Source organism: Leuciscus leuciscus (assembly GCF_965113295.1).
Source record: "Leuciscus leuciscus genome assembly, chromosome: 15".
Lineage (NCBI taxonomy): Eukaryota > Metazoa > Chordata > Actinopteri > Cypriniformes > Leuciscidae > Leuciscus > Leuciscus leuciscus.
Genome location: NC_138739.1, coordinates 3,174,878 through 3,188,979, shown reverse-complemented (window position 1 = coordinate 3,188,979; position 14,102 = coordinate 3,174,878). Strand labels below are relative to the sequence as shown.

At 39.9% G+C, this 14,102-nt stretch overlaps 1 protein-coding gene across 1 annotated transcript in view; it reads left to right on the top strand.

The window, feature by feature from the left end:
• The first annotated feature begins 4,631 nt into the window (after window positions 1-4,631).
• Window positions 4,632-14,102, top strand: part of LOC309475962 (GTPase IMAP family member 8-like) — a 71,396-nt gene continuing 61,925 nt past the window's right edge. Inside the window, exon 1 of the mRNA XM_082138988.1 lies at window positions 4,632-4,688. Within this exon, the coding sequence (XP_081995114.1) occupies window positions 4,673-4,688 (16 nt within the window). The 5' untranslated portion in view covers window positions 4,632-4,672. The remainder of the gene's footprint in view (window positions 4,689-14,102) is intronic.

Genomic DNA, 14,102 nt, shown 5'->3' with positions numbered 1-14,102 from the left:
TCGTAGTCTTGTGCTGGTTCGTTGTCCGAGTTACCTGTCCTTGTTGCGTGTTCCTGGAGCTCTGTGTTTTTTTAGTTTGTTACCCTGTCTGCATGTCATCAATAAATTCCTCTGCATTTGAATCCTCGTCTCATATTCATCCGTTACGTGACAGAACGAACCAGCCAAATATGTGGATTCAGCGGAGTGAAATTTTTTCTGGTGAGGATAAGGGATCTTCAATTTCCTTGTTTGAATATTTCGCCAAATGTGCTCAAAGGACTATGGAGGAGGAGAGGACCATGGCAGATGATGGTCAGCAGAAAGGCAAGCCTTCACCGCTGGTCCCGAAACGGAGGAGAGGAAGGAAGAACCCCTCCGTGACTGTTCCGGTGGTCCCAGTTCCGGTGATCCCGAGTCCGGTGGTTCCAGTTCCGGTGGTCCCGAGTCTGGTGGTCCCAGTTCCAGTGGCCCCGAGTCCGGTGGTCCCAGTTCTGGTGGTCCCGAAACGGAGGAGGAGAAGGAAGACTTCCTCCATGCCAGTTCCGGTGGTCCCTGTTCCGGTGGTCCCTGTTCCGGTGGTCCCTGTTCCGGTGGTCCCAGTTCCGTTGGTCCCAGTTCCAGTGGTCCCAGTCTCGGAGGTCCCGGTGCAGTCTGAGATAGACAGAGCAGCTGAGACTCTGTTGGATTACTTCGAAAAACTATACAAGATCCTAGAGTTTCCCAGAACTGTTCACGTCACGTCTGCCCAGCCAGAGACTGTTCACGTCACGTCTGCCCAGCCAGAGACTGTTCACGTCACGTCTGCCCAGCCAGAGACTGTTCACGTCACGTCTGCCCAGCCAGAGACTGTTCACGTCACGTCTGCCCAGCCAGAGACTGTTCACGTCACGTCTGCCCAGCCAGAGACTGTTCACGTCACGTCTGCCCAGCCAGAGACTGTTCACGTCATGCCTGCCGAGCCTGTGTCTTCAGACAAGATGGCCGCCGCCGAGCCTGTTCACGTCACGCCTGCCGAGCCTGGGTCTTCGGACAAGATGGCCGCCGCCGAGAGTGTTCACGTCACGTTTGCCGAGCCTGTGTCTTCAGACAAGATGGCCGCCGCCGAGCCTGTTCACCTCACGCCTGCCGAGCCTGGGTCTTCGGACAAGATGGCCACCGCCGAGAGTGTACACGTCATGTTCGCCGAGCCTGTGTCCCCTGACAAGATGGCCGCAGTCGAGCCTGGGTCTGTTCCTGAGCCGGTGGTGTCTGTTCCTGGGCCGGTGGTATCTGTTCCTGAACCGGTGGTGTCTGTTCCTGAGCCTGAGGTGCCTGTTCCTGAGCCCGAGCCGGTGGTGTCTGTTCCTGAGCCGGTGGTGTCTGTTCCTGAGCCGGTGGTGTCTGTTCCTGAGCCGTTGGTGCCAGTTCCAGTGCCTTGATTGTGTGGGTAAAAAAGGGTTTGGGCGGGTGGACAAAATTTGGCTGGTTTGGGGTCAGTTCGGCGGTTTTCAAACATCTACATTTTAAAGTCTAATTGGTTAAAAAACTAAACTAAAGTGAGCATGTAGTCCTTAAAATCAGTCATCATGACATTACCGTACACACACGCCCATGCAGAGTAGCTGGCGTTAGTGTTGACATCACCGACGAGCACGCACTTTTAGCCAATCAGCGATCAGCAGACAGATGCGATTGAGCGCGATAAGTTGTAGCTGTATATTCAAGTGATCGCTAATGCCAAAGTGACATAGCCTACTATACAGTAAGTTGTATCTACTACAGTATAAAGAGTGAGATAGTGAGCAACACTAAAAACGTACACATGTGGTGGGAGATGCCTCAATGGTGAATATAACTCTGAGGAGATCACAGTTAAATGACTTGAATTGAAATCAAATATGTGACGACTCCAGTCAATGGTCATGTGCACACTAGCCTAACCAGACATCTGCAATCTTTACACCGTCCAGACTGCATGCACTCTACTCGACCCTGACAGCTGCTGAAAAAGGTTTGAGTCAACGATGAATCTGTTTTGACTGCTAAATTCTGCGTTATGTTCTGCAATGTGTAGGCTACTTCCGAGGGTTAAAGTCATCGGTTCATTTCTTGATTGCCGTTTTGACAGTGTCCACCTGGACATTTTAGTCATATTGGCTAATTCTCCTAAATTATTGCCCTGTTTTGATCTGTTTTCCTGGAAAATTATTCAAATTTTTTCTAATTTTTTTTATTTTATCATTGTTATTTTGTTTTAAGGAGATACAAATTGTGCTTATCATGGTAATGAAATTATATCACATTATTTTGGCAGTAAAATTTTGGGTGTTTTTTTCTTGTAGTGGGCGGGTTTTGGTGTAGCCTGGGAAAACCCAGACAACTTTCGGAAAATTTAGATTTACTCTACAGTAGTCTGGCAAAGAGCTCATTCAAGCCCACTTCCATGGCGTCAAAATCGCGGCACCAATCAGAAACGTTGAGGCGGGCTTTACATGATGAGGATCGCTCTGATTGGTTTTAGGTCTATCCAATTGCGCCCAGAGGCATTAGAGTGACGTCCGTTGGTGAAGCGCATCAACTTTTAAATGCAGCATTATTATATTCAAATTGCAAACACATGAGGACAGTCTCCATGAAAGACCCACTGGCAGATGAACGTGCTACTACATTTCTCTCCGAAACAGTAGGAAATTAAATTAGATTTAATAGAGGATTTTAACTGTGACAAGATGATTGACAGGGCAGTTTACATGACGGGATGCACGCGACAGATCTGTACGATAAAGATGACGAAGTAGTATGTCCAAAACTTGCCTACTTTTTTGCTACAGATTCAAAAGTAAATACATTTTCTTCACAAAAAGAGTACATACTTTTATGGCGTAGTGTAACTTAGGCGAATTGGGACACAGCATATGGCTTTACACGATGCCGATCGCTCTGATTGGTTTTAGGAGTTTTAGGTCTATCCAATTGCGCCCAGAGGCATTTGAGCGACGTCCGTTGGTGACGCCCCTTTGGAAATGAGTTATTAAAGAAGCTTTGCCAGACCATAACTCAGTTACTACTGAGAATGGTCTGGTTTTAACCAGGCTAGTTTTGATGAGCTTTTGGGCTGGAAATCACCGTCCCAATCTGGCAACACTGATAGAAGATTACTCACACAAATGTAAAATAACATGATCATCAAACATTAAACAGCTTGTAAATCAAAACTGCTTAATATTACCAAATGAAATGATACATAACCCATGAAGAGAAAACGACTGAAGTTTTGGGGATGTTGGACTCGATCTACTCCATCTGTGTTTTGATCATCGTTCTCAATCTGATCAAGGCGTAGTCTTTGACAAAAATGTGATTTTCTCATCTTTTTTGTTTAAAATGTTGCCTTTCTTTATGAAACTTACCGACATTAAAGTGTTGATAAAAAAGGATGCATGAAGCTAATAAAATGTTTTTAAAATTAAAGTACAGTTAAAGGTATTTTTCAAGAATAAAAAATAACATTTGAACATAGTAGTATAGGCCTACTGCAAGTGCAAAAATTATATATAAATAGTAAACTATTAGTATAATGTTAAGTTCACTGAAAGAAAACTTGTAGTATAAAACTACTAAACTAGTAGTTTACTGAGAGTATACTTCAAAGTTGCTACAAGTATTAAACTAGTAAACTACTAGTATACTCATAAGTTCACTTGCAGTACAAATGAGAAACGTAATTATGAACTAGTTGTGCACTTAAAGTTTACTACTGTTACACTTATAGTACACTTAAACATATACTTCTATATACTAAAAGTGGGCCAATTTAGTCCCAAGCGGTCTTAAAATAGTACATTTACAAGTTTACTACTAGTACATATTGACATTAGTATACTTACTACAAAATGTACTTAAAAATATGCTTGAACATTACTTAAGTATACTTGATAAAATGAACTTTAAGTATACTTCTTTTTCGTAAGGGCTGTTCTTGAGCTAATCTGAAGGCCACACGAGGGTTTGGAGGGCTGTAGCTGTTGACTCTGCAGAAAGTTGATGACTTTTGCGCAATATGAGCCTCAGTATGCGCTGACACCGCTCTTTGATTTTACGTGGCTTACCACAACTCGTGGCTGAGTTGCTGTTGTTCCCAATTGCTTCCACTTTGTTATAATACCACTAACATTTGACCGTGGAATATTTAGTAGTGAGGAAATTTCACGAATGGACTTATTGTACAGGTGGAAACCGATCACGGTCCCACGCATGAGTTCACTGAGTTCACGACTCATTCTCTCACAGATGTGTGTAGAAGCGTCTGCATGTTTAGTGCTTGATTTATACACCTGTGACCATGGAAGTGACTGGAACACCTGAATTCACTGATTTGCAGGGGTGTCCCAATACTTTTGGCAATATAGTATATGTATATATATATATATATAGTAATGTTTCCAAACTTTTGACCAGTACTGTATATGAAATAAGAATTTTGAATAATGAAAATGAGTTTGTTCTATTATTCATTTGTTCACTTATTCTATTCATCAGAGTTGAAGAATAAACCGCATCTTCCGTATTTCATTTATGGTTTAATAATGGAATAATTAATGGACGGAATAATGTAAAATGACTTTTTTCTAGCCTCTGCAGGCGTGGCACAGGTGAGTCTCATCTTTCAGCGTTTGTCTTTCTGTTTTGATTTCAAGGTGCTGGTGTTGAAATGGCGTCGAGTTCAGGTAAGAATCAAATTAAGGCACAAATATAGTCTATGCAGCAAAGTTTCCTCTGATTTTTGCAGTGTTTATGAAATATTAGCCAACAGCAGACAATGGTTTACTTCGTTTAGTTATTTCACGCTCTTATATTTATGTTCAAAAGTGGCATTGAACACCAGGAAGAAGAATAACTGACTTATATAAAAGGCTACATCTCACATTCATTTTTATACACCAGTTTTATTATCTCGGCCAATGTTATTACAGTTTAGCATTTTTAAATTTGAATTAACAACCAAAGGTAGACATTTTAATGTAAGCTTATAGTGATGCAAACGTAGCGACACAATCTTAAAGCATGTTGAGATTTTTTTTTATTTTTTTTTATTTAATTTTTTTATTGAGGAAATATCAAAACAAACAATAGAAATACAGTACATTTCAAATGCTAGGGGGAGGTACAGTCAGCATTATAGGAATACCTTAAAGAGTGTACATGCTTGCAGAATTCTAATAGCTTTTTTTTTCTTCGAGGGCAATATTGACTCAATATAAAGCTTCACTTCATTTTTAAATGCAACAAAACACGGCTTTTTCCCTGAAAATTTGCATTTATGAATGTGGAATTTAGCCATTAAAATAAAAAAAATTATAAAATAAGTGCGGGGTTGTTTTTCTTTTGAGTTTACAATACCTAGTAGAACAACTTTCCACAGTAATGTAAAATTTTCATCAACATTTCCAACAATGAAATAAAGTACATTTTGCCAAAAAAAAGACACAAAAGGGCAGTGCCAAAATAAATGAACAGCTGTCTCTGGCTTCTTTTTGCAAAAACTACAACTTTCATCAATATCTTTTTTAAATTTGGTTAAATAGTGTTTAGCAGGGTATATTCTGTGAAGGAGTTCAAAAGATACTTCTTTAACCTTGTTTGTTAAGAGATAGCGATTGGGAAGAAGCCAGACTTTTTTCCAGTCAACATCACTCACAAACTGATTCCAGTAAGCAATAACATTTGGTCTCGAAACAACATCTTTCTGGAAAAGGGCTCTTATTGACCTGTTATAAATATAAGGACATGAGAAACATATTTTACCTACTAGGGACTGATTTGGTGAGAGGGGTGGAAGTTGCTGGTAATCTAATATTTTTTGTTGTTTAAATAACATACATATTTTAGAAGAAATTGCTCCAAAAACAGTTGCAAATTCCCTTGGTGGTATAGGAATATTATATTTGGACAAGAATTCCTCATAAGTAAAAAGAAGGCCATCTGAATTAAATAATTGGTCTACCAAAACAATATTATTTTGAAACCAATTTTCAAAGAAAATAGTTTTTTGTTTGAAAAGAATGTCCTTATTATTCCAGATAAAGTATTTGTGTGGTGAAAAGTTGTGTTTGTAAATTAAACTCCATGCTAGAAAAGCTTGACGATGAAATGCAGAAAGCTTCACAGGTATTTTGTTAATATCAAAATTGGAAACAAGGAAGAAATTTATGCCACCCAGACTAGATAAAATATGGAGGGGAATAATATTCCAAATAGAGACTGGATACCTAACAAGTTGTCTAATCCACTTGATTTTAAATGTATTGTTTAATGTAGCAAAGTTCAGGAAATTGAGACCACCATTTTCATACGAGTTCATTAATACTGATTTTCTTATATAATGTATCCTATTTTTCCAAACAAAACCAAAAAGCATCTTATCAATCTCCCTCGATATTTTATCATCAACCTGAAGAGCCATAGCAGTATAAGTTAACCGGGATATGCCTTCTGCTTTGGAGATCAGAACTCTCCCTCTTAATGATAAGTCTCGTAGAAGCCATTGATTAAACGTCCTCTGAGTCTTTTGGATAACAGGATTAAAGTTTAATGAACTTCTATTCTTTTGATTCTTATTTATTGTAATTCCTAGGTATTTGACTTCTGTTTTTACTGGAATGTTACAATAAGATGCCACTGAACATTCTTTGACCGCCAAGAGTTCACATTTCTTTACATTCAGATAAACACCAGAAGCTTTAGAAAACTCCTCTATTATTTTAATTGCAATGGGTATTTGGTTATCGTTTTGGAGAAAAAGGGTGGTGTCATCTGCTAATTGTGTTATAACCAGTTCTCTATCAACAATAGTCATACCTTTAATCGAGCTGGCTTTAATATTATTCGCAAGGAGTTGACTTATTATCAGAAATAAATAAGGAGAGACCGGGCAACCCTGCCTAATTCCTCTAGACAAATTAAACCTACTAGAAGTGCCACCCAACAATTTAATTGAACTGTTGTTGTTCTTATAAAGGGTTTTAATTGCGTTAGTGAAGAAATTTCCAAAACCAAATTTTCTAAGTGACTCAAAAATAAATTGATGTTCTACGGAGTCAAAGGCCTTACAGAAATCAAGAAAAAGTATGAACCCATTATCTTCATTAAATTCAGGATAATCCATAATATCTAAAACTAATCTTATGTTGTTTGTGATATGCCTATTCCTCATGAAGCCAGATTGTGTTTCATCGATAATTGAATCTAATACATTTTTAAGTCTTTTAGCGAATATCAGGGCAAATATTTTATAATCATTATTCAGTAAACTAATTGGACGCCAATTATCAAGAGAGAGCAAATCTTTTTTTGGTTTGGGAATTAAAGTGATTAATCCTTGAGTCAATGTGGGTGGAAGGCATTGATTGTTAATACTTTCAATAAACATCTTTAGCAAAAAAGGGGCCAAATCTTCAATAAATTGCATCTAAAATTCGGCGGTCAAACCATCCGTACCTGGCGATTTATTATTTTTCAAGTGATGAATTGCCTTTATCACTTCCTCAACAGAAATGGGCATATCACAGAGTTCATTTTCATTTTTGTCAATAGTTTTCACCTCTATAGCACTCAGAAAGGCATCAGATACCGCTGGAGAATAATTGGATGCATATATTTTCTTAAAAAATTCACAACAGTAATTAGAGATTAGTTTATGGTCCTTTGTTACAACCCCATTCACATTTAATTTACCAATGATGTTATTAATATGGTGTCTCTCTAAATTAAAGAAGTATTGTGAATTTTGCTCACCTTCTTCGAGCCAACGTCTCCTTGAACGGACAAACGCACCTTCAGCTTTTTTTCTATATAGATCGTCTAGTTTAATTTGCAGATCTGACAATTGTAATTTTTCTTCATCCGTCAAATTGTCTGGGCATTTATTTGCTAGTTTTGTTATTTCAACAACTGTGTCGGTTTCTTTAGCTCTTTTGTGTTTGGCTATCTGGCTACCAAATTTCCTTAAATATTTAGAGACTTCAAATTTCAGAAGTTCCCAATTTGAACAAAATGCATCCTCCTTATTTGCTTTATACCAAAAGCTACTTATCAACCCAGTGATTACTTTTTTTACTTCATCATATAGTAGCAGAGAATTGTTAAGCTTCCAATATGATCCATTCATAGAACAACTTGCAGTAGAAAATTTTATATTTACATTTACATTTACATTTATTCATTTAGCTGACGCTTTTATCCAGAGCGACTTACAATTGCTATATATGTCAGAGGTCGCACGCCTCTGGAGCAACTAGGGGTTAAGTGTCTTGCTCAGGGACACATTGGTGTCTCACAGTGGATTCGAACCCGGGTCTCTCACACCAAAGGCATGTGTCTTATCCACTGCGCCACCACCACCCCCCCATTATATTAATGCTAATAGCTTTATGATCTGTGAGCGGAGTAGAAATAATATCAACTTCTACGTCATCTTTGTTAAATCTCTCAGACAATAACCAGAAGTCAATTCTGGATTGACTAGATCCTGATTTATTACTCCATGTAAATATCTTATTATGTGAAAATTTGGCTCTCCAAATATCTGTAAGGTTGAATTTATCCATGAAGTTTTTAAGATTGTTGTTGTTTATGTTAGGTCGACCTGGTGGCCACTTATCCATAGTTCCATTTAGTATAATATTAAAATCCCCTCCAACTAACAAAATGGCATTTGGGTATTTATTTAACCAATCAATAAATATATTTTCTATGTTTTCGAAAAGACTGTTATTTTCCAAAGTGTTATTATACCCATATAAATTTCCTAATATTAGTATTTTATCAACACACATAATAACTTGGCAAATAAAATTTCCTGCAGGATCATATTCTGTATGAAGAACATCTCCAATAAATCTATTCTTTAAAGTAATTACACCAGCGGAGTGTTCAGATCCATGAGCAAACCATACTGAGTTACCCCATTGTGAAGTCCAAAATTTTGTATCTTCTTTAATAGAGTGAGCTTCTTGTACAAAACAAAAAATCCGCCCTAAACTGTTTGGCAAAGAGAAATAGAGCTTTCCTTTTAACTATATTTCTTAATCCCCTAGCATTGAACGAAATAAGTGACAAATGTGACAGATTAGTTAAGGAATAGAGAAATGTAAGCTTAGCGTTAAGTTCTGCCAGGAAGACTCAATCAGCGCGTCATGAATTAACTCACTTCTAACCAATCATGTGTTAACACTCTCAGTATAAAAGAATGGTACTTACATCCGTCTGAGTTCGCAGATACTGACGGCGCCAATTACGCGCCCCATTCGGTTCGCAGAAACCGACACCGGAGTTCGCGCTCTCGCGTTTTTGATTCCAACCCTAACAACACAAGTCATATCGTTGATTAGATCTCAGCATTTTTCGCGGTGTGCGAGTGCGACACACTCGTGTAGGAAACAAGCGCGTGGCAGCTTGAAATCCCATGAGAAACGATTTCCACACAGGGTTTTTTCAAGTTCAAGTTCCACTTTCAAAGTTTTACGTTGAGCTTCAGCGGCCACTGTTTACATGTCCCCATTATTTACTATGATTAAACTTCATTCAGGTAAGTATAACTTGCTACTCTACTGTTCCCTTCATCAGCGGTCAAGTTTAAATGGCGACTGGCGACGTGGTAGTTTAAAAAAAAAAAAAAAAAAAAGTCTACTCACTACACTACAGTCTACTTACTACACTACACTACTTACTAGGGCCGGATAGCTCGCTGGTTGTAGCAAGTGTATGCAAAGACTTGCGTAACTGATATCCCACAGCTCTGGTAATTTTCAGCATCGTTGATCCCACGCACTCATGGGCAGTTGCAAAATACTAACAACTGGGTTGCTGAATAACATTTAAAACGAGCTTTAGAGCAACTAAGATATTAATCGGATTTATATGCATAATTATGCTTACAGCTCGCGCTCCTCACCCGCTCACTCACCATCGTGAGTGCACTCCGTCTTAAAGGAGCAGTAGCTTAGCCTACCTATCCAACTTGTTTTACGCCTTTTCTGAATTCGGTATTGCTTCGGCATTTATGGACTGGAGATGTTTTTGTCAACCACTTCCCCACCGCCGGGAAGATCTCGACTTATACCTGGATGATTGCAGACTTAAACCAATCAATAGGGGGAATATATACATATATTTTTATGTATATCTCAGCTCGTTTTCAACCTAAAGCAACAGCAATTAATGCTGTTAAATATTTTTTACTTTTATTTTTAAATACATTTGAAAATGATTCATGGAAATATATGACTATAAAGAAGAAGCTGAACCTAAAGAAAGCAAGTTGTCATTGGACGTTATGCATTAGTAGTCATGGTTATGAAGGATGTTGGGCTTATGGGTAGGCCTATGTTGCAGGAGTATATAATACAAAGGAAATAAATTATACATTTACAGTGCTGATATATATTTCTTCATATCAAGATTTTTAATACTTGCATTTAAGTTCTTCAGTAACAGAAATATTGTACAATCGCTGTAACACAACTGTTCTCGGCGACTACGTTAATCCACCAATATGTGTCATAGAAATATTTACGTAATAGGTATTTGATATTAAATGTACAAAGAAGGCAGACTAGGATGCTCAGGTCAAAGGTCACGGACTTTGCCAATGTGATTAACACAGTAGACCTAATAATTATGTTTAAATTATATCATTCAACCAATCACCAGGAATCTTAGTCAAGAAGACTCGAGTGACATATTTACTCATCTGTATGATTTAAATGTTCAGAGATTTTTCTATTCAAGGGACTCACTTGGTTGCCATGGCCAGCGGTCTCTCGGCCGTGAATAAAACTTCACTCGTACAAAGGCAACTCGAGAGTAATGTCAGGTGTACACTGCACAGCTGAGAAATAGATTCTGCGCTCAAAAGTCAACAACAGAATATCAAGTGTGATTGAGGTTGTATCTTATCGGTATGCCGTCACCTTACTTCAGGTAAGTATTGTAATAGGATTAATAAGATTAAGATTTAGTGGTTATTAAATAAATAAATAAATTAATTAATTAATTAATTAAAATAAATAAATAAATAATAATAATAATAATAATAATTATTGAGCCTGCTCAGGCTTCGTTCATTCACGCTTTACAGAAATTATCCTATAGTGGCTGCTAACATCCTTTTGGGTCCGAAGTGGTAAAAAAAAAAAAAAAAAAAAAAAAAATTTCCGTTGTATGTGCTAACAAAGTTCGGTTGCATCAAGGCAGATCTTCTCATTAGACGAACATGCTATTCCTGAGATGTTTATCTGGCAATAGTCTCCAATTTCATGATTAAGGTTGCTTGAGCACATTCCTGACCACTGCTATGCTATAGCTACACACTAGTCTTCAGGTGGCTCTGCCCTTCAGCAACCCTTGTCCATCACCCCGTCTCCTCTAACAGTGATTATGTAAATTAGTCGCTCTGCTCAATCCAGCTAGTCCATATATCACTGGAGGCGTGGCTCCCTACATCTTAAAAGCTTATATTTCTGCAGTATTTGTTTATAATGTTTCGGTTTTCTTTTCAGATTCCTTTATTTCCCATCCTCATCACGGCCGGTTGTTCCTTCCAAGTCTACAATTACGAAATCAATGTCTGGTGGGTCTCCAGTGTCCCCAGGGTGTGTGTGAGGGGTTTGACTTGGAATGCTCCAAAGATATTTTCTTCTATTATGCTGGAGTTGTCATTTGAGTGTGAGTAAAGTGCATTGTTTCTGTCTGTCCCTTTGGATGCAGTCAGGCTGCTGCTCCCTGGCACAGGGGGTGGAGTTTCAACAGCTCGTTTTGCAGCTCCGGTTACTCACAGACATTTTCAAAACTTTTAGCTTCGTTCAAACCTACTCAGAGATGGAGAGACTCAGAAGCGTCAACATGTAGACACCATTTCCGGATGGTTAGTCGATGAATTATGTAGCTTATGCGTAGTAATCTTCTAGTCATTCACTATCTCATCCTGTCTCGATAGGCTATAAATCATATCTGGGAGCTGGATTCATGTAACTTTAGGGTTTGCAATGCCACTTATCCGGAAGCAATGCCGCTCAGTCCCTCTCAGCGTTGCTGTAGTCCTTACAAAGCAATCTCTTTAAATTAAGTCCTCCATGCTCGACTTTGTGCATTGTAACTTTGCAATTGTTGAAATGCTTTAACAGCAACATTACAGAAAGTGGAATCCTTTAACCTTCCATTCGAAATGGTCTTCTCTTTCTATTTTCAGATTCGATTGTAGCCATGTTTAACAGCATTCATGGCTCATGCACCCAGGGGAATTTGATCCAGATCTAAACACTCCGATCTTGCCATGGTCTTTCTTTTTTCTGATTTACGTTCTCACTTCATTTCTTTACTCTTTCTTAAGCACTCCAAATGACTAAAGTTCTGGTATCACATTAACAAATTCTAAAATTAGCAATAAATTTTGTCCCTGTGATCTATGAGTAAAATCCTCCCTAGATTCTCAGATCACTCCCTCTATTTTCCTACCTAACGAAGCATCTCTCTAAAGTCTGGTTCAGGACTCATCTAGTTTCTGTCCTCAAAAGCTACAGCTGTCTCCCTTTCAGCATACCGGTCATTCCTGCAGGATCGGGGCTGCCACTACAGCAGCCAAATGCGGCATTTCTACTTCAGCTATCAAGATGCTGGGCAGATGGTTTTCCTCTGCATTCAAGTCTTATTTAAGAAATTATTCTAAAATCATTCCGGAAGCTCAGCAAGCTCTTCAGTAACGATTCAGGTAAATCCTCATGCAAATACTGGTGGTGGTGTCATGTTTCAATTAATCTGTGCCGGAACTCTAGCTCGCATGACCCGATAAGCAGATAATGTGGTCTGTCTCCATGTGGCTATTGCAGCCTCGTTTCATGTGGCCTGTCTGGTCTTGTCTCTCGTCTATGTGTGGTCCATCACGGCCTTGTGGCCGTTTGTGGACATGTCCTGTGTGGCTATCATAGCCGTGTTCTGTGTGGCCGATTTTGGCCGTGTAGCCTATCGTGGCCTTGTCCTTATGGCCCATCGTGGTCTTGTGGTCCATTGTGGCCTTGGTTTTGTGTGGCCTAGCGGCCTTGTCTTGTGAAACTTGTCTCTTGTGTGGCATTAGCGGCCGTTGTGGCTCCTAAGCGGTCTCGTCTCTGTGGTCTCCCATGGCCGTGTGGCCTATCGTGGCCTTGTCCTGCAAGGCCCATCGAGGTCTAGTGACCTCTAGAGGTCGTGGTTTCATGTGGCTTTATGGCCGTGTCTATGTTTAGCCCGTTTATGTGTGGCCTTTAGTGGCTTTGTGGCTTATTGCGGCCTTGTCCTATGTGTGGCCATTCGTGGTCTGTGGTCCCTCGAGGCCTTCGTTTTGTGTGGTCTATCATGGCCGTGTGGCCTATCGTGGCCTTGTCCTGTGTGTGGCCCATCGGGGTCCGTGGTCCATCGAGGCCTTGGTTTTGCGTGGCTTAGTTGCCTTGTCTTATAGGCTTGTCTCTGTGTGGCATTAGCGGCCGTTGTGGCTCCTAAGCAGTCTCGTCTATGTGGTCTCCCATGGCCGTGTGGCCTACCGTGGCCTTGTCCTATATGTGGCTATTATGGCCTCGTGGCTCATCGAGGCCTTGGTTTTATGTGGTCCAATGGCCGTCCGGTCTATCGTGGCCTGTCTCGTTTGTGGTCTTTTGTGTCTAATGGCCATCATGGCCAGCTATATGTGGTCTATCATGGCCGTGTAGCCTGCATGGCTCGTCTGCATATGCCCATTGAGGTATGTTGGTCCATCGCGGCCTTGTTATGTGTGGTTGAGCCGGCCTTGTGGTCAAGCATGACCTTGTATTTATGTGCGGTCCATCGTGGCCTTGTGGTCAAGCATGACCTCGTGTTTATGTGCGGTCCATCGTGGCCTTGTGGTCAAGCATGACCTTGTGTTTATGTGCGGTCCATCGTGGCCTTGTGGTCAAGCTTGACCTTGTTTATGTGGTCTATCACGACCTGGCGCCTCAATGGCTCTTAGTGCAGCCTATCAGGGTCAAGTGGTCCATCGCTGCTTTGTCTCTATGTGGTCATCACGACCTCGTGCTTTATAGCTATTATGTGTGGTCTTTGGACCTTGTCTTTATGTTGTCTATCACATCACGTCT